An 18357-nucleotide genomic window follows, 5' to 3' on the forward strand; every position below is an offset into this window, starting at 1 on the left:
ACAAATTGCTCAACTCCCAGTTTCAAGCACTTTTATGTTCTTAATTTAAAATAAAATTAAAAGAAATTGACAAATAGAAAGGTGTTTTGAACCAAAAAAATCAAAATATTTGCAGGGGGAGGGGTGTAATTTTGTTTTGTTTTTAATGAACAATTTGATGAAAGCTCCATGAACTCACGAAACAATCTGATGTCACCAAACCTGCATCTTTTGCTGAAAAAAAGTTATAGCTGAAAGATGTTTTTCCTGCTCTACATACCATCTACGCTGGGCCAAATTCCACCTCCCCAGGGCAGGGGAGTAACGATTAAACCCAGAGGCGCGTCGGTCAGTAGTCAGCACAGCCAGGACTACGGATAGGTACTGACACCAGCCCTCTCTAACCAAGAGAGTCAGAGATGGAACAGGTTTCAGAGTAGCAGCCGTGTTAGTCTGTATCCGCAAAAAGTAAAGGAGGACTTGTGGCACCTTAGAGACTAACAAATTTATTTGAGCATAAGCTTTCGTGAGCTACAGCTCACTTCATCGGATGCATTCAGTGGAAAATACAGTGGGGAGATTTATATACATAGAGAACATGAAACAATGCGTGTTACCACACACACTGTAACGAGACTGATCACTTAAGGTGAGCTGTTACCAGCGCGGGGGGGGGGGGGGAAGAGGTTGCGGGGGGAGGTACCTTTTGTAGTGATAATCAAGGTGGGCCATTTCCAGCAGTTGACAAGAATGTCTGAGGAACGGTGGGGGGTGGAATAAACATAGGGAAATAGTTTTACTTTGTGTAATAACCCATCCACTCCCAGTCTTTATTCAAGCCTAAGTTAATTGTATCCAGTTTGCAAATTAATTCCAATTCAGCAGTCTCTCCTTGGAGTCTGTATTTGAAGTTTTTTTTGTGGAAGAATTGGAACTTTTAGGTCTGCAATCGAGTGACCAAAGAGATTGAAGTGTTCTCCAACTGGTTTTTGAATGTTATAATTCTTGACGTCTGATTTATGTCCATTTATTCTTTTACGTAGAGACTGTCCAGTTTGGCCAATGGACATGGCAGAGGGGCATTGCTGGCACATGATGGCATAGATCACATTGGTAGATGTGCAGGTGAACGAGCCTCTGAGAGTGTGGCTGATGTGATTAGGCCGTATGATGGTGTCCCCTGAATAGATATGTGGACACAGTTGGCAACGGGCTTTGTTGTAAGGAGAGGTTCCTGGATTAGTGGTTCTGTTGTGTGGTTGCTGGTGAGTATTTGCTTCAGGTTGGGGGGCTGTCTGTAAGCGAGGACTGGCCTGTCTCCCAAGATCTGTGAGAATGATGGGTTGTCCTTCAGGATAGGGGGAGGAGCGATAGCTCAGTGGTTTGAGCATTGGCCTGCTAAACCCAGGGTTGTGAGTTCAATCCTTGAGGGGGCCATTTAGGGATCTGGGGCAAAAATTGGGGATTGGTCCTGCTTTGAGCAGGGGGTTGGACTAGATGACCTCCTGAGGTCCCTTCCAACCTTGATATTCTATGATAGGTTGTAGATCCTTGATGATGTGTTGGAGAAGTTTTAGTTGGGGGCTGAAAGTGATGGCTAGTGGCGTTCTGTTATTTTCTTTGTTGGGCCTGTCCTGTAGTAGGTGACTTCTGGGTACTCTTTTGGCTCTGTCAATCTGTTTCTTCACTTCAGCAGGTGGGTATTGTAGTTGTAAGAATGCTTGATAGAGATCTTGTAGGTGTTTGTCTCTGTCTGAGGGGTTGAAGCAAATGCGGTTGTATCGTAGAGCTTGGCTGTAGACAATGGATCGTGTGGTGTGGTCTGGATGAAAGCTGGAGGCATGTAGTTAGGAATAGCGGTCAGTAGGTTTCCGGTATAGGGTGGTGTTTATGTGACCATCGCTTATTAGCACCGTAGTGTCCAGGAAGTGGATCTCTTGTGTGGACTGGTCCAGGCTGAGGGTGATGGTGGGATGGAAATTGTTGAAATCATGCTGGAATTCCTCAAGGGCTTCTTTTCCATGGGTCCAGATGATGAAGATGTCATCAGTGTAGCGCAAGTAGAGTAGGGGCATTAGGGGACGAGAGCTGAGGAAGCGTTGTTCTAAGTCAGCCATAAAAATGTTGGCATACTGTGGGGCCATGCGGGTACCCATAGCAGTGCCGCTGATTTGAAGGTATACATTGTCCCCAAATGTGAAATAGTTATGGGTGAGGACAAAGTCCAGCCACCAGATTTGCTGTGACATTATCGGGAGAGCACATGACAGCCTGGCCGTCCAGGGCCTGGCAGATACTTGCTTGTGCTATCCTGTTACCAGCCTGCTGGGGAGACACAGAAAAGTGGGGTAGGGACTTTGGCCCTAGGGCGCACAATGTCAGAGCCAGGGGTGGAACCCCAGTGTCCTGACTCCTAACCCTTCGACTCCCCTCCCCGAGCTGTGGGGAGCACCCAGGAGCCCTGCCTCCCAAGCCCCCCGACTAACCACTAGCTCTGAGAGGATGCCTAGTGGTTAGAGCAGCAGGGGAGGGAGTCAGGATCTTATTCCCATCTCTGGGACAGGCATGGAGGTGTGGGAACAGAACCCAGGAATCCTGACTGTCAACGCCCCTTCCACTCCACTCACCAGTAGTCACCTGTTCCCTCCACCTAACCCCCCAATAACTGGCTTCTCTCCTATTAGCTTCATTCCTACTTTGCTGGAGCTTCTTACCCTCAGAACACTTGACAGACTCCCCTGGCAGGCGGGATGGAGCACAGACCTAACGACATTTCCCCACGGATCCCCGCTGGGGTTAGGTGAGATTGGGTCTAAACACACCCCAAACAACCTTTCCCCAACCCTTCTATGCCCAAACCAAGCCCACGGCCCAGGCTGTCGGCGTGGAAAGACGAGCTGATGCTAAAGGCTGAGATAAACAGCAGAGCACAAGCAAGGGCCCTGCATTAAATTTCTTATCTCCCCCGTCCGCCTCCCCACAGTGCTTTACACCCGCCAACAAAATAGCACCAAAGAACGATAGAGCCCTATTGCCTTCTCGGTCATGACGCTTTTGGATCTCATTTTACTTACTAATTTTCAGTCCCCTTCAGAGATCGGTTACTCGGAAATGTCCACGGACCTTACATTTCCATGTTGCCCTTGTCTCCAGCGGGGTGCGTGGGTGGGTGTCTGTAATATGTAGCTACAGGCTATTGTCAAAGGAAGCTGAGGGAGACAGGTGCCTCAAACCCCCTGAATTGCCCTTCGAGTTGGGTGCCTAACTACCTTAGCTCTTTTACTCTCAGTCACAGAGGGGTGTGCTAGCGTATCGCGTGCGTGCAACGGCTGCGCAGAAAGCGCGGCTGGGTGTGGGAGACAGGCATTGTTCTATATCAGGGGATAATGGCTTATGCCCAGAAGATATCAGGGTGGTTTTTTTTATATAGTTTAAGGCCACGTACCGAAGTAAAATCACCTCCCCACTGTATTTGCCACTGCATACATATGATGAACCATGAAAGCTTATGCCCAAATAAATTTGCTAGTCTCTAAGGTGCCACAAGGACTCCTCATTCTTTTTCCCTACCTCCGCTCATTCCTCCCATTTATACATCCAAGGATCGCATCAGCCTTTTACCCCAGCATGACACCAAGAGCACGTGGCCAGAGCTTGTCCACCGCGCCCCCTAGATCCTGTTCACAGTCTCTGCTTTCCAGCACACTGCCCCCCACTCCGTAGGCATGGCCAGCCTTCCTTGATCCTCAGTGGATACCTTTGCATGTGGCTGTATTAAAACAGTTTGGTGGAAAGAGCCCAGCTTACCAAGCGATCCAGATCGTGCCGTGTGACTGCTCTGGATGCACTAGTATCCACCGCTCCATCAATCTTTATGTCATGTGCAAATTTTACCAGCAGTGATTTTATATTTACTTCCAAATCATTGATGAATAGCCTAGTGCAGATTCCTGCTGAACCCCCTCCAGGCGATGAAGATTGCCCATTGACAACTACTTGGAGATCAGTCAGTTACCCAGTTCTTAATCCATTGAACTTTTGCCTGATTTAGATTGTATGGGGCTCATTTCATAATCAGAATGCGGTGCTGTACTAAGTCAAACCCCTTACAAAAGTCTGTCTGTTACATCTATGCAGTTAGCTGTAGCAGCCAAACAGGTATGCTCCTCAAAAGATGAAATCAGGTCTGTTTGGCATGACCTATTCTCCATAAAACCGTGCTGAAGAGTATTAATTGTGCTGCTATCCTCTAACAGGGGATCAGTTGAATCCTGTATCAACTTTTCCATTATTTTGCCCAGGACGGAAGCGAAGCTAACCAACTGGCCTACCCGGCTCATTCCAAGTAGCACCCTCCCAGCCTTCCGGAATTTCCCCGCTGTTCCAAAATGGATTAAAAATTAACAGCAGCGGGCCAAAGAACTCCTCTGAGACCTTAGTGTCTCCTGCTGCCACAAAGGAGGTTGCATGGCCTAGTGGATAGAACAAGGAATCAGGAGACCTGGTTTCTATTCCCAGCTCTGTCATGGCGGGGGGGGGGGGGGGGGGGCGCGGATATCTTGGGCAAGCCACTTTCCCTGTGCCATGCCCAGTTTCCCCATCTGCAAAATAGGGCTAATGATACTGGCCCTCCACGCAAAATGTTTTGCTGCTGAAAGGTGCCAGATAAGAGCTGGGGATTATAATTGAGGGAGTACGGAGGCAACTCTAAATTACCCAGCGGCAGTGGCCATGATGAGCTGTTACCCCCAGTGGGGTGGAAGAAGCCAGGAAACCCCACCGATGCCCCATTTCCTCCCTCCAGCTGCACCTCTGCCCCAGTTGCTGGGCTTGGAGGTAGCAGAAGGGCCATGATGGCTCCCTACACTGCAGCGATCCTTAGAGCTGGGTAAAGGGCCACTCCCCACCTATATAGGGCAGAGGAAAAGGTGGGAGCCCCAGTGCCTGGGATGCTTGAAACCAGGCTGAGCAAAGCCCTGGGGGACTAAACTGCCCTGGCTGAGGATGGGGCTGCTTAGTGCCCTGGGGATCTATCAGTGAGAAGGTGCTTTCTGATTGCAGGCCCAGTAAGTAGCCAGTGACGACCCCCCAGGCCCGTCGCTCCTCACCATGGCAGAGGACGTCCTCAACAGCACCCTGTCCATGCCGGGAGCTGCCCAGCCCATTCCGACCCCATCCCTGACCTTAGAGCAGAAGGCAGCCTTTATCTTTGTCTTCTTTCTCTTCATCTTCCCGGGTCTTTTGATTGTCAGCTGCTTCCGGATCCTGCTGGACCCATACCGGAGCATGCCCTCCTCCATCTGGACAGACTACATGGAGAAAGACACTTCCGATTACCGCCTCCCCTGAGCACGAGCCTGGGGCTGCAGGGGGGCTCTTTTAACAAACGGAGAGGATGGATTCTCATGACCCAGGAGGCCCGGCCTGCATAGCTTGCCAGGACTCTCGCTTTCAAGGCAACATGCTACCTGCACATAGGAACATACCCTGGTGGTGATTGCCCTGAGGTCAAAGCAAGCCCTTAGGCATGTGCTACTGGCTGGAAGGATGTGACCACAGGCACTGACCATCAGCCCTCTGACTGCTCATGCAACCCCCAGTCAAGTCCCACTAGGGAAAAAGGGAAGCTTTGTCCTTCCGTGAGGACAACAGATGGCGCCTGAACTCTAGCCCCCATCTGGGTTACACCGGGCACGATGCTCTCCTTGGCTTCTCCTTCCCATTGCCGGCTGATGGCACTCGTTCTCGCAGCTCTGAGGTGGACTGAGGGATGCAGTCTGTACACCTGTAGAGTCTCGCTGGCCCATGCAAGGTTAGGGAGGGACCTGAGAATGGCCAACACTCCTGCGTCTAGAAAGGGAGAAAATCTGGATGGGGGAGTTGGCCAGTTAGCAAGAAGTCACATAGTCATCCCACATGAGGAGTCAGCCGGTGGTGTTGAACCTAATCCAATTAAGGCACATTCTATCCTACAACCTCTGTCTTTGTGCAAGAATCACAGGGATGGGGACGATGAAATGGGATAAGAATCAACAAGTCAGACCAGGCAGTGGTTTCCAGATTTGATTACCCTGGCACCTACTGAGGTCACCAAGGTCTAGAGATCTAGGGACTTACATCTCCTCACAAGTCTCTGAGCAACTCTGATAATAGCTCCCTTCACTAATGAGCAACACTAGTCTTCACATTTTAACTTGACAGTTAACTCCCAGGTGGTCCACAAAGTACTATCAAAGGGGATAACTTCTGTTCTGTCCACAGGTTGGATGTATGCTGCACAGATAGGAGTAGCTGTGGCTTGGTTTTCCTCCCCAGCCACGTGTTAAACTCTTGGGTGGTCACCTTTGCTCTTCCAACTATTCACGGTGAAATGTCGGGGCAAGTTTTTTATGTTTATTGACTACAGTTACAAATCTGACATGGCCGTTCTTTGTTTTGATGGTTTAATTTTTCTTTTTTTTTTTTTTAAATCTGAAACCAAAAGTCAAATCTAGATGCTTAAAACCCCCCTGAAAGGAGTGGTTTATCAATAAAGTCCTGGTTGTTCTAAAGCTGCCCCAAGTTCTTGGTTTCTAAACAACACATTTCAGCTACCTTCCGCCAAGGCTCTCCAAAGGGCTTTACCACGGTGATGTGTTATTTCACAGATGGGGAAGCACAGACACAGATTGAAAGTGATGTGCCCAAGGTCATGCGATGAGAGAGCACCCCGGTCTTTGAACCTAGATTTCCTACATCCCAATTCTGGGTTTACACATTATATACCATGGAGGGTAAAAGAAGGAAAGATGTTTTTCATAACTTGTGCCCCCAGTTATATTGGAGCAGCTAACATCCATGTGTGAGTACAGGGGTCCAATTGCAGGGCTGGGGCCTTCTGCTGGCTACCTGAATCATTGGTTGGTAGCAATACATTTTTGCTTGCATTGCATATCCAGAAACCACTCAGCTCTGAGGAGCAGTGTCTGAATATTTGTGTGTGATTTCCTCCCCTTGAGTCAATCATTTTCCCCAACTGCTTTTTAGCAGATTGGTGGGCAACATTTGAAATCCTTTTACAGTGTGAATCTCAGTAGGCCCTGGAAAACAAACATCTCTTTAGCTACAGAAAATAGCACAGTCCAAGCTGGATTTCTTTGTGGTGCTAAATGCTCATGATTGTTGAGGTTTTTCTTAGAAGTCCCAGCTTCTGGAGTCAGGTGATTATGTGGGAATCTCAGCTTTAATTTTTTACATATATATTTTAAAAGGGAAGTTTCTAGCTCTCCTTATTCAAGAGAAATGCTAAAAAAAATATGAGCCCTAACCACTCAAAAACCAGAAGGCAAATAAAAAGCCCCCACCCTATGTATTTTAAAATCTCATTATTTTAAAGCCAGACAGATGATTTGGGAGGGCCCGACTCCTGGTTCTTGAAAGCTTGGGTTGGAAATGCTGCTGCACCGTTTAGATACAAACCCACGCCTTAGAGGCGAAAGGTTCCCCATCAAATTACCAGTCGCCTGAGCTAGCCAAGATCAATCTTCTTGGAAAAGCACAGTCGACTGCATTAAATGCTGGCACCATTTGTCTCTGTCCAGCGGAACCTGGTCTTCTTTTGAACAGTGGATAATTGTTTCTCTTGTCCCCCGGGACAAAGGGTGGCTCCAGCAGAGCGTGATTCATAGATGTTTAGTCCATGATTGGGGCTTGTAAGGGGTGAGGGATTTGGGGCAGTGTGGACACCCCACAAGAATTTTGGGGCAAATAGGTACAGGAGCGCTATTCACCCCTCCTTTCCAAGATACATGCCAAGGAGCATATGAGTGGATCTGGTTGCAGTAGCACTCCCTGCCCCTGAAACCCAACTGCCAGGGCACCGTTGGGGTGGTCTTGGGCGGGTGGGCAAGTTGACTTCTTAACCCTTTCCCCTCCTGCAGCTGCCCTGACTCCAATGGTGAGGTGAGAAAGGACTTACATTTTCAGTTCTACCACCCACCCCGCTGCTTCCACTGCAGGGGAGCAGCCCTGAGGTTCTAGCTGATCTGCCCCTTAACCTTGGTTCCCCTCCACTGCTGGATCCTACAGCCTGGTCTCCTGGATTCTGGTTGAATGGATGTTTGGATTGCAGAGGAAAGACTGGTTAAGACCAAAATATTAGGAACCATTTCACACGCATTTGGGGTAGGACCTCTTACCATTTGGGACTTCTGGGGTGAGGTTCAATGCCAAGGTAAAGAGAGTCATGCAGGCTGCGGCAGCACCACGCTGGGACAAAGGCAGGTGCTTTACAGTAGCGCTTCTTCTCTTGAGTTTCTCTATCACCTATTGACAAAAGGTATGAAACAATGGTGAGGCTCTGACCTACCTATCCTCCCTTCCCAACATGAATCAGCTGGGCAGCAGAGGTCTACAGACATACTGTAGCAGGAAGCCAAAAGCCTTTTTGCTTGACGCTGCCTATGCTGGAGGCCAATCCTGGCTATTTTAGTGTTCTGAGCGAGCACTGGTTTCCTTGAAATCTAACCTGTTAACGTACTGATGGAGGGACAGGAAATGCCTAGATCAGCCACCCTGCGCTTTTCATCTTCTGGCAGCAAGCTGCTACTCTTCAGTGGTTTCTCAGGAAAAATAATTATTTTCAGTTGAACATCTAAGCTATTATAAATCAATGTGGCAGCAGAAGCGAAATGGGTCATAACTACCGATAAAATGTGAGTTGTTAGTCAATACTTCACTGCAAAAGAGGCAATACACCTGGAATTTTAAAGATTATTCCTTGTTCTCTCATTGAGCAGACAGCCTCTCTGAAACCAGACAAATCCAATACTAGGGGCATTCTAACTACAGGTGGCTCCCCAGGGTTTAATCTCTTCTGAGCAAAACAAATCATCTCCATCAGATCAAAACCATCATTTAAAACATCAGGGACAGGATTTATTTTCTGCGACCTGGATCCATTTGTTAGGAATCAACAGACATTTAGAAGTGTATGAAAAATGAGATGCACAGAAATCTATTTCTTAACAAAACACACTAGCTGCCACATAGTCTTTCTGTGAAGTCTTTCCTTGCAAGGAGGTTGTGCGGCTGCTGCAGTTATCAGTTGCAGAAAAGCCCAGGGCTCAAGCCTGCTCTATTGCTACACAGGTGTAAATCTGGAGTATCTCCTCTAAAGTCAGTGGCTTGACACCTATGTAACAGAACAGAATTCAGCCCTCAGTCTAATGCTGAGGTCAAATCACCCATAATCATGCAGAAATCCACATGTAATAAACATATTAATATACTTTGATTTGCAGCCTAAAAGTGCTACAGAAACTGTCTCGAGAGACTCCCTCTCTCCACATGGTACACTGCTACAGTTCAGCTCTGCAGAGACTCTTGGTATAAACAAGAGGGCTTTCTCCGTGAAGCAGCCTTGATTTTGTAATTCATTCCCCTCTCCTGCTTTGGTCTCCCAGAGCCCAGATTTGTTGACCTGCTGCAAAAGCCACATTTCCCCGTTCTTTGTCAAGACTGTAGAGGAGAGCATGGGCTAAGGATTTTAAACATTTGAAGAAATAAATACATTATATTATTAAGCCTCATGGTACAGCTGTGAGAGATACTAGTTCTATACAAAGCTAAAAACCACGTCGAAACTTACTGAGCAAATCCATGGGGGAGAAGGGAATAGGGATCAAAACTTGACTCCTACTCTCAAAGGACTGTAGCAGCCTGAATATTTTGTGGTAGGGTAGATGGAATAAATCTTTTCTCCCAGTGCTGAGTGGAGTGTGAAAGCACAACCCTTTTGTGCATCAGATATGGGCACTAGTTCTGACCCCTCTGACTACTGGGGAGGTAATCTGACAGCATGGCAGAGATACTGCAGAGATTTTTGATCACTTTGTTCCTCTTCAAGAGTCCAAGAGGAATGTGGAGATCTGGGATCGCTTTACTCATTACTAAAATACAGCCACCTCTGGGGTGGAACAGAAAAGCGTTTAACAGCTCACAGCAACACTAAACAGTTTGCTACTGAAAGTTCAGAAATACACTCATAGGGGAAAAAAGTCCTATGGGATTTTTAATCACAGTACCAAAATGCTGAATAAAATCTCAAATGCAGATACAAATGTTATAGTAAGCCATACTGAATGTAAGAAAAAAGGCAAGCATATACATGACTGGCATTTTATTAGGAAACATGGTACAAAAATGTATATATACACACACATTTAAATTTAACATTTGAAAACATTCTAAATATAAAAAGAATACTTAAGCTTTCTAAAGGCATCCTGTACATAAAGCTATTAAGAATTTTACAATTCTGGGCACTTAAATGCTTAATCACAGTGCTAATTGGATTTGTGATGGAGTTTTTGCAATGAAGTGGCAAATAGCATTCTGCCATACTGATAATAAATATACACACAACCCCTAGGATGTTAAAAATTCTGATCTGATACAGGTAAGGTTACAGAATCTGCGCATTTCTCTCTGGAGAACTGCAAGCCTCAAGATAAGCCAGGGAACACTGGTCAGGCTGTGCAGGTGGCAGAGTAAAGGAAAACTCCAAGAGGTCTTTGTTAAGTGACTGAGGGTACGTCTACACTGCAGTAAAAACCCCACAGCACCAAGTCTCAGAGCCCAGGTCACCTGACTCAGGCTCACAGGATTTGCTGCGAGGCTAAAAACTGCAGCATAGATGTTTAGGTTCAGGCTGGAGCTATGCCACATACTCAGCAATTTTTAGCCCTGCAGCCCGAGCCGAAGAGAGCTGATCTGGGCCAGCCACAGCCATGCAGCAGGTCTTTTATTGCAGTGTAGACGTAACCTAAGGCCTTGTCTACATGGGGAAGTTTCCCAGCATAGCTGCAGTGGAATAACTGGTCTGGTGTAACTCCCTGTGAGGACACTATTCTACAATAAAAATGTGTCCACACAGGGAAGTTATACCAGAACGGCTTTAGTTACTCCCCGATAGGAAATTTCCCATCTGAGTACACAAGAGCTTTTTGGGTGGGCATTTATTATTTAAAATCTAAAGGAATCTAAGAGTTTGGTTAAAGTTTACACAACCTGCTTAATGTTCTTTTCCTCTCCATTGGAGAAGTTTTGGAAAGTTTAAGTCACTGTTTAGAATAATGGAACCACTGATGTAGAAATAGACACGGGGCACAACTCAACTTCTATCCCAATTACAACCAAATCACGTTCACCTCATATGAGGAATGTTAAATGGATGTGAATTAAACTAGATTGCAGGTGAAAACCTAATCCCTACTGTCAGGACTCAGGCAAATCTCATGGATTTCGAAGAGTTTTACCTGAGTAAGGACTGTGTGTGCAGACCCATTGAATTGCTAAATGTTGTGTTTCCATTCTGGGATTCTTTTACTTCAGGGTAACGTTTAGTCACCTAAAAATATCTTAATATAAAAAAGGAAAAACCAATTAAGTTAAAAATAGCAGTTTTGAATCACGTTCATTTGAAACCAGTCAAATTTCTCCTGCCTCTCCCACTCAGAAATGCAAATCCAAAAATAAGACAGAACCTGTACATTGGTCTCTTGAGTTGGAAATTCAGGCAGGTTGTGTGGGAGGATTATGTTCTTTTTTTAATTAAGTGCTATGTACAGATAGCTCCCTTTCTGCACACAGGCTAAGATGAAGGGCTTATTTTAGGCTTTTAAACTTTTTGTAATCCTTTATCGCTCTATTAAAAATCTGTGACGTTTGGAGGAGATGAGCTAATGCAGGCCTTGATCCTGCAAACACCCAGGCACAATTTCAGTGGGACTATTCACCTGCATAACATCACTCATATGCACAAGGGCTGGCAGGATCTGGGCGTAAGACAAATCTCTACATTTTCCCCCTGTCCCTTATTTAAGAACAACCCATAAAATATCTACGTAGCCTCACCTAGGCCTTCGTTAACCAGAATATAGCACTGCCTCTCTGTTCAAAAGCCAGCGTTCATCATATAACTGCCATGGATAAGGCCATACAAAAGCTGGAAATTGTGTTTTTGAATGCTGGGCATCTATCATGTGCTGCAGTCTTAATTCAGACATGGTGTGTGAAAACTTCTAAAATATAAACACAAACTGGTGAATTTTTTACACCATACAACATTAAAAGAATACTGTGCTTTTTTCTTTAAAAAAAATTGACTCATTTTTAAATCCCAGCCCCCTCAAACAGTATATTCAGAATTTTTTTTTTTAAATAAAAAAAGAGCGAGAGTGTGTGCGTGTGTGAGAGAGAGAGGAGGCGTTCTGTTTCTCAGTAGAAGGGTCTTTTAAGCAAAACTGAAACACAGGGGAAACAGTTAAAATGACTATACACAAAGTGCTGTCAAATGCAGACTTTTTTTTTGCCAGCTTTTCAGTTATTGTAATCTTAGGTCTTACAAGTAACTACAGTAGGCACAATTTTCAGGCAAATATAATTTTAAACTTGACAGTGTCCCTTTAAATCTGTAAACATTTTGTTGAATCAAATTCTCTCTGGATTACCATTGTGATGCAATTTCACAGTGTACAATAAAAAATTTCAGCTCAGACAATTGTAACATGTACAGAAAACAAACCAAAGGAAATTAATGTATTTTTCAATTCAGAGGAAACACTGGTTCTGTTTTATAGTATTGACGTATATAGTGACAATGTAAAATAATTAGGAGTCCTGTTTCTTTAAACTTTCATTAATTTAAAAAATCCATTATTAAAGCCTTCCTCAAAACATCTTTTGGAAAAAGATATAAAGTCTTTTATAAATAGTTACACTGCTTATAAATAAATGCACTTTGATACATAAAACCAGTAAGTCCCATGGTAGTTTTTACAATACAAAGCAAGTAGTTTCATAAGTCTTTCCTAAAGCGGTTAGTGAAAACAACCACTAAAATACTGTTAAAACTTAGCCAACTGTTTTAAACAAGAAAAACCACACCACATACAAAATTTCTGCTTGGACTGAACTGCCAGGGCATATCTTTAAATTGCACAATATTTCAGAGAAAAAAACCCAGGAAATGTTTCTGAAATTTATGGACTGTAAAGTTTTAATTGCACTACAATAAGTGACGAAAACACAGCCAAATTCATCTTGGTAACTCCATTGATTTTAGGGGGCTTATAGCAGGGGTGACTCTGGGCCACTATGTTAAAAGAAAGATGAATATTGGACACACTTCCTACTTTGGGTATATGCATAAATGGTGCAACCACCCTCCTTATAGGTTATGGCCTTAGAACGGATATATAAAATGTGAGTCAAGATGGCACTGAACTCAGTGTGCTGTGTTACAATATTGACACTGCTGCTATAATGTCTTTCTGCAGGATGGCAGATTACACTCTTACCTGTATGTTCTGCAAATAGCAAGTGTCCATAAGACTACAGGTTATTAAACTCTTTCCAACAAACTGTTCATAACTTCGGCTCACATTTCCCCCCCTTCCACCTCTCCATCTTATAAACCAGTTTCTTTCCTATCCCCAATCAAGCTGTGAGAGGACTGACAGCACGTTTTGCTGAATCTTGCTTTTCGATTCTTGTTACATCCACCACATCTCCAAGGAGACACTTCAGAATTTGGTGAAATGCAACTTTCCAAAAAGGACCTCGTTTCATTTAAATTCTTTTTAATGGTTATTTTAACTGGGTTTATACCGCTGACCAGCCTTTGCTTGGCTTGTCCTTTCTTAGATTAAAAATTAGGGGTAGGCATTGCATTCTGTGCGTTTGTACAGCACCTATTGCAACATGTCCTCAATCTCAGTTGAGGAATCTGGGTACTACCAAGATTCATAGAATGATATTTTAGCCGTGACTGGCTTGATCAAAGAAATTTAGCTCTTTTTGTTTCTCATTCTGAAGTTGCTGTCCAAAGCCGTATGCTTGTTTCTAAAAGTCTGGGCCTCTTCACCGTTACCTTCTATCCACAAGAACTAAATAGAGGAAAAGTTTAAATAGAAGAGTTTGACTCTCCTATCTTCTACCAACAAGGAGTCAAAGTCCCTCTCATGGCTTCCACTGAAACTGCACAGAGGCAAAGATTTGATCAGAGTGACTATATAAGATCCCTTAGTTACTGATTTATAACTCCAGCAACCAACAATCACTTTGGGGGAAGATGGGGAGCTCAACAAAATAAACCATTCCTAAGAAGTCCATCCAGACAAGAAGAAAAACTCCCAACAGTGAAATCAACAAGGAAATTATTCCAAAGCCTAACTGGCAGATACCCCAGTTTTGTGCCATTTAACATGAGACTGAGCAAAACCTCAGAAAATATAGTAGCCCTGTATTGACAGGGATATGGACTGGTAACCAAAAGGGTTGGAAGAGACCTAGCTTCTACAATTCTTTCTTTCAAAGGAAAACTAAACAATGCTTATCTCCTAATCAGGAAACATCTCTGTTCAGAAGTAGTCATTCTTTTTCTAATAAGACTACCAAATTAAAACTATTTGATTTACATTAATCCATCATTACAATGGATAGTTCTTCCTTCATTTCTAAAGGCACAGTGTACTATCTGCACTATCTAAAAGAAAGCTTTGCACTGTAAGCGTATGTACAGAATAAATACAACTTACACATTTACTCTGCAGTGTGGACGTATACACCAAATTCTGCTCTATTTCAACCATTCAATCCAAGCGGAGACAATGAGGGGGCATGGGTGTAATGGTAGAATTTGGTACAATATATATAGATGGAGAACTTTTAGGCCAAAATGCATGGTCAAAAATAATTTATGTGAAAGATTGAAGCACCTCACATTTCCCGAGTGAGCAGAGGCAATTCATTTTGAACAGGAAATGGATCAAATATTTGGATGCTACTGCTTCAGAATAGATAGTTATAGGATTCAAGCTGCAAAGACAGCTGAAGTTACATTTTTTTAAATATATGCCAATCTCATGCTCATTAATGCGAGAGACTAACACTACTACACAGAGCAAAACCTGATTCAAACAGGCCTCCACAGCTCGTCCCAAGACATGACCTGCAATGTCACTGTGATCAAGTCGAAAGCACTCTTGGGCAATCACTATCCTATGAACTTGAGCCATGCTTTTCTGATGTGAACCAGTCTCTGCTACACAGAGGCCAATTCATTTTCACTTATGACCATGCCCAGGATTACAGTTCAGGACTCCAGAAGTTAGTATCTTTGTAGACTAAAAAAAGTCTGCACCATTCATCTCAAATGTCCTAACTTGGGCATGTCTGCTACAAAAAAAATGTAATGAAAGAGGTATCTGTATCAACACAAAGCCACATTATCTGGACACACACTGCTGGAAATAAGGGAAAAAACAATACAAGACAGACCTTTGCAACCATGAAATTGAATTACCACCATGAATACTGCCAATCCTCACAAACAGCAGAACTTAAGCAGGAGAGACTGCATTATGCAAACTGAAGCCATGAATTTAACAATACTTGCCTTGGAAAGGGAAGACCAATTTTTCAAAACTTGTCAAGAAAGCAGTATCAGTTTCTGTGGCATGTCAGTTTTTCAAGATAGAAGTGATTTAATACTTTCTAAATTCTGCAGCAAACTGGTCAGGCTACATTCTTGTGAAGTTTTTCCTCAATTTAAATTGCTTTACTCATGATCATTTATTAAGACTACCATACCGTAAACAATAGTTCCCACAGTTAATCATAGCACTTCCAATAATTTTGCTTCAGTCCTGTACCAGCAAAGACAGACAGTTCTGCATTTGATACACGTCTCTCACTTTAAAATACAATCTCCAAGCCTGCAACTGGCAACAGATATAGGTAACTTCTTTACTCTATGGGTCTGCAAGCAAATAGTAAAGAAAAAACACCCATAAACATTTAATAGTAAGATCAGTCACTTGTTTAAAAAAAAAAACAAACAAACATTTTAGTATATTTAAAATGGACAATTTTGATTAGTAAAGATGTGAGATGCCTACCCACTTCCAAACAGAAGCATATCAACCTCCCAGACTGTCTTAGAACACAACTTCAGAGACATTTTATTTTGCATACATAAACAGAGTTGGTGCCATTGTATAGCACAAAAATGCTAAAAAGAAAACTTGACCAAGTTTCATAAAACTGAAGGGTCTAATTTTTACCTGGTATCCCTTTAGGTAGTCAAGGGTTCAGATGTAGATAGCTCTTTTAAAGACAGACCAAAAAAAGGCAGTTTTAATATTCCCTGATATCTCAAATTGCTTAAATGCTAAAGAGCTCATGCAAACTTAGCCTGTGCTTTGTTCTTGTAGGAGTACTATATTTTTGATTCATTTTTGAAACAAACGTTATCATCTACAGAGACCAATCCATTTTCCACCTTCTCTCAAAGGGCTTTGGAAGATGTTGTCAATAGTGTTTTCATTTCAGCAACGACGTTTGCTTTCCAATAAAAGCCAGCTTTTTAATGAAAAGTTTATACCCCCAAACAGACTGTTTTTGTGAGACTCCAAATTGTGGTTTCCAATCGGATAAGAACTACACACAAGGGTGCAAATATGTCATTGCATAACATTTGTTTTCAGTGCAGTAAATTCAGGGCAGCTGAGCGCTATTACCAGCTACTTTGGCAATGAGGTACTTCTCTTCTCCCCCACCCCCATCCCCTTCCCTCCCACATTATAGACCTATGTCACAAAATAGGCTTGTTGGTCACTTGCTGGCTAAATTTATTAGGGTACTTTTAAAAATACCTCTCTCTCAACATCAAACTATAAAAGCACCTTTGGCTTTGTGTTCAAAGCAAATTAATGTTATGAGCTGCAGGAGAGATTTTATCCCTCTGAATGGGACCACACAAGCAGTTGAGTTCTTCAATATTCCAGTTGCATGGAGGGTTTTCAATAGACCCCTTAGCTCACAATGTTGCTTGTCAACAGCATCTCCTTTAAAATAATGTTTTTTCCTTTTAAAACGGAGTTGGTAACCCACAGGTTACGCCGTTACAGTTTCCACAGCAATGTCAGTAGGCTGCTCTGTTTCCACCACAGTGGCTGCAGACCCTTCCATTTCCTCCGATGATACCACAACTGCATCCACCTCAGCAACCTCTTCAACCACTGTAAGCTCAGCACCATTGGGCTGCTGTCTTGCCATGGCTTCAAGCTTTAGCCGGTATTGCTCTGCTTCTTGTTCTTTCTTCATTAGCTGGCTTCGATATTCTTGCGCCTTTCGGTTTGCCTCTTGCAACTGCTGCTGTAACATTTCCCTTTCGTTATCGTCCTACAAAACAAGACAGCCTCTGACTAGTGCCCAGATGAGTCAGCAGCTTGAGCCTGTATCTGGGATGCAAGCACTAATACACAATACTTAGATACAGGTAAGAAAGGACAGACCAAGTGCATAGAGAGATAATGGATGTCTCAGGGCATAGGGATACAATGCCTTTTGCCTCTACTCATTGGTACAACCCAGCCCTGTTTGAGATTTATCACCTAAGGGCTGATTACTGGCCTATGTTAAAGTGAAATCAAGTTACACAGGGTATATGTTAAGGCAGAAACTGTCTGCTGGTCTTTTCAGCAAGGTAGGATAGGGACAGTTCTCTAGTATAAGTGACCCCATAAGGATGGATTTGTGGGGTTTCCATATTTCATTATAATCCAGATGCAAAAGCAACAGTGTTGGCAACTGGGGAGAGGGATAGAAAAATAGACTAAACAAAAAAAGAACACCTAGTGGCCCCCAAAATCAAAAGGTAAGTTCTGCCAGCAAAAGTACATATCCTTCCAAATGGAGGGTGCTGGATAAGTTATCTGACTTTCTTTAAAACTGCAACTGGAACGTGAAGAGAGGTCAGTCTCACATTGGGTCTTATCACTGCAGTTTTAGAGGGAGTTCAAAATAATACAGCAGAGTACAATGCTTCAACTCAATAGCCTGGGCTCAAAAACTGACATTACACAAAGAGCGACTTGGAAGAGAATCTTCCTTCCACCACCAGTGACTCAATTGCTAACACTACTTGCCCCATGGCCTAGTGGACAGAGCACTTCACTGCCATGCAGAAGACTTGGGTTCTTATTCCCTGCTCTGCCACTGGGTGACAAGTCACTTCCCCCTCTCTGTGCCTCAGTTTCCCTCCCCTTAAATGGGAACAATGATACTCACCTTCTCTGTAAAGCATCTGACATCTACTAATGAACAGCACTACATAAGAGTTAGGTGGTATTCATGTATTGCATATTAATAACTGATCACACAGATTGAGCAGAAAGAATGGGAAACATTATAGTGAGAGTTTTCAGAAATGGCAAAGGCATGACCACTGACTAAATTTAAAATCAACTTGGGCCACATCATTTATATTGAGTGTTATTTTGTAACTATACTTGAAACTCCACATTCTCAGTTCAGTGGAGTTTCCTTTCCTGA

The 18357-nt window shown here is 43.6% G+C and overlaps 1 protein-coding gene across 9 annotated transcripts in view; it reads right to left on the reverse strand.

The window, feature by feature from the left end:
- Positions 1-2111: 2111 nt before the first annotated feature.
- The window catches only part of GABPB2 (GA binding protein transcription factor subunit beta 2), a 33077-nt gene continuing 16831 nt past the window's right edge, over positions 2112-18357 (reverse strand). For 3 of the 9 annotated variants that reach the window (XM_043535124.1, XM_043535126.1, XM_043535125.1), the window contains exons 9-10: positions 8157-8283; positions 2112-5829 (exon numbers count right to left, since the gene is read on the reverse strand). In XM_043535124.1, the coding sequence (XP_043391059.1) occupies positions 5549-5829; positions 8157-8283 (408 nt within the window). In that variant the 3' untranslated portion in view covers positions 2112-5548. Of the gene's footprint in view, positions 7059-8156; positions 8284-10123; positions 17206-18357 lie in introns of those variants that run through there. The other 6 variants (XM_007068128.3, XM_027830304.3, XM_037882650.2 and 3 more) reach the window with 5 other exon arrangements.

The sequence above is a fragment of the Chelonia mydas genome, chromosome 24 (assembly GCF_015237465.2).
Source record: "Chelonia mydas isolate rCheMyd1 chromosome 24, rCheMyd1.pri.v2, whole genome shotgun sequence".
In the NCBI taxonomy this organism is placed as follows: domain Eukaryota; kingdom Metazoa; phylum Chordata; order Testudines; family Cheloniidae; genus Chelonia; species Chelonia mydas.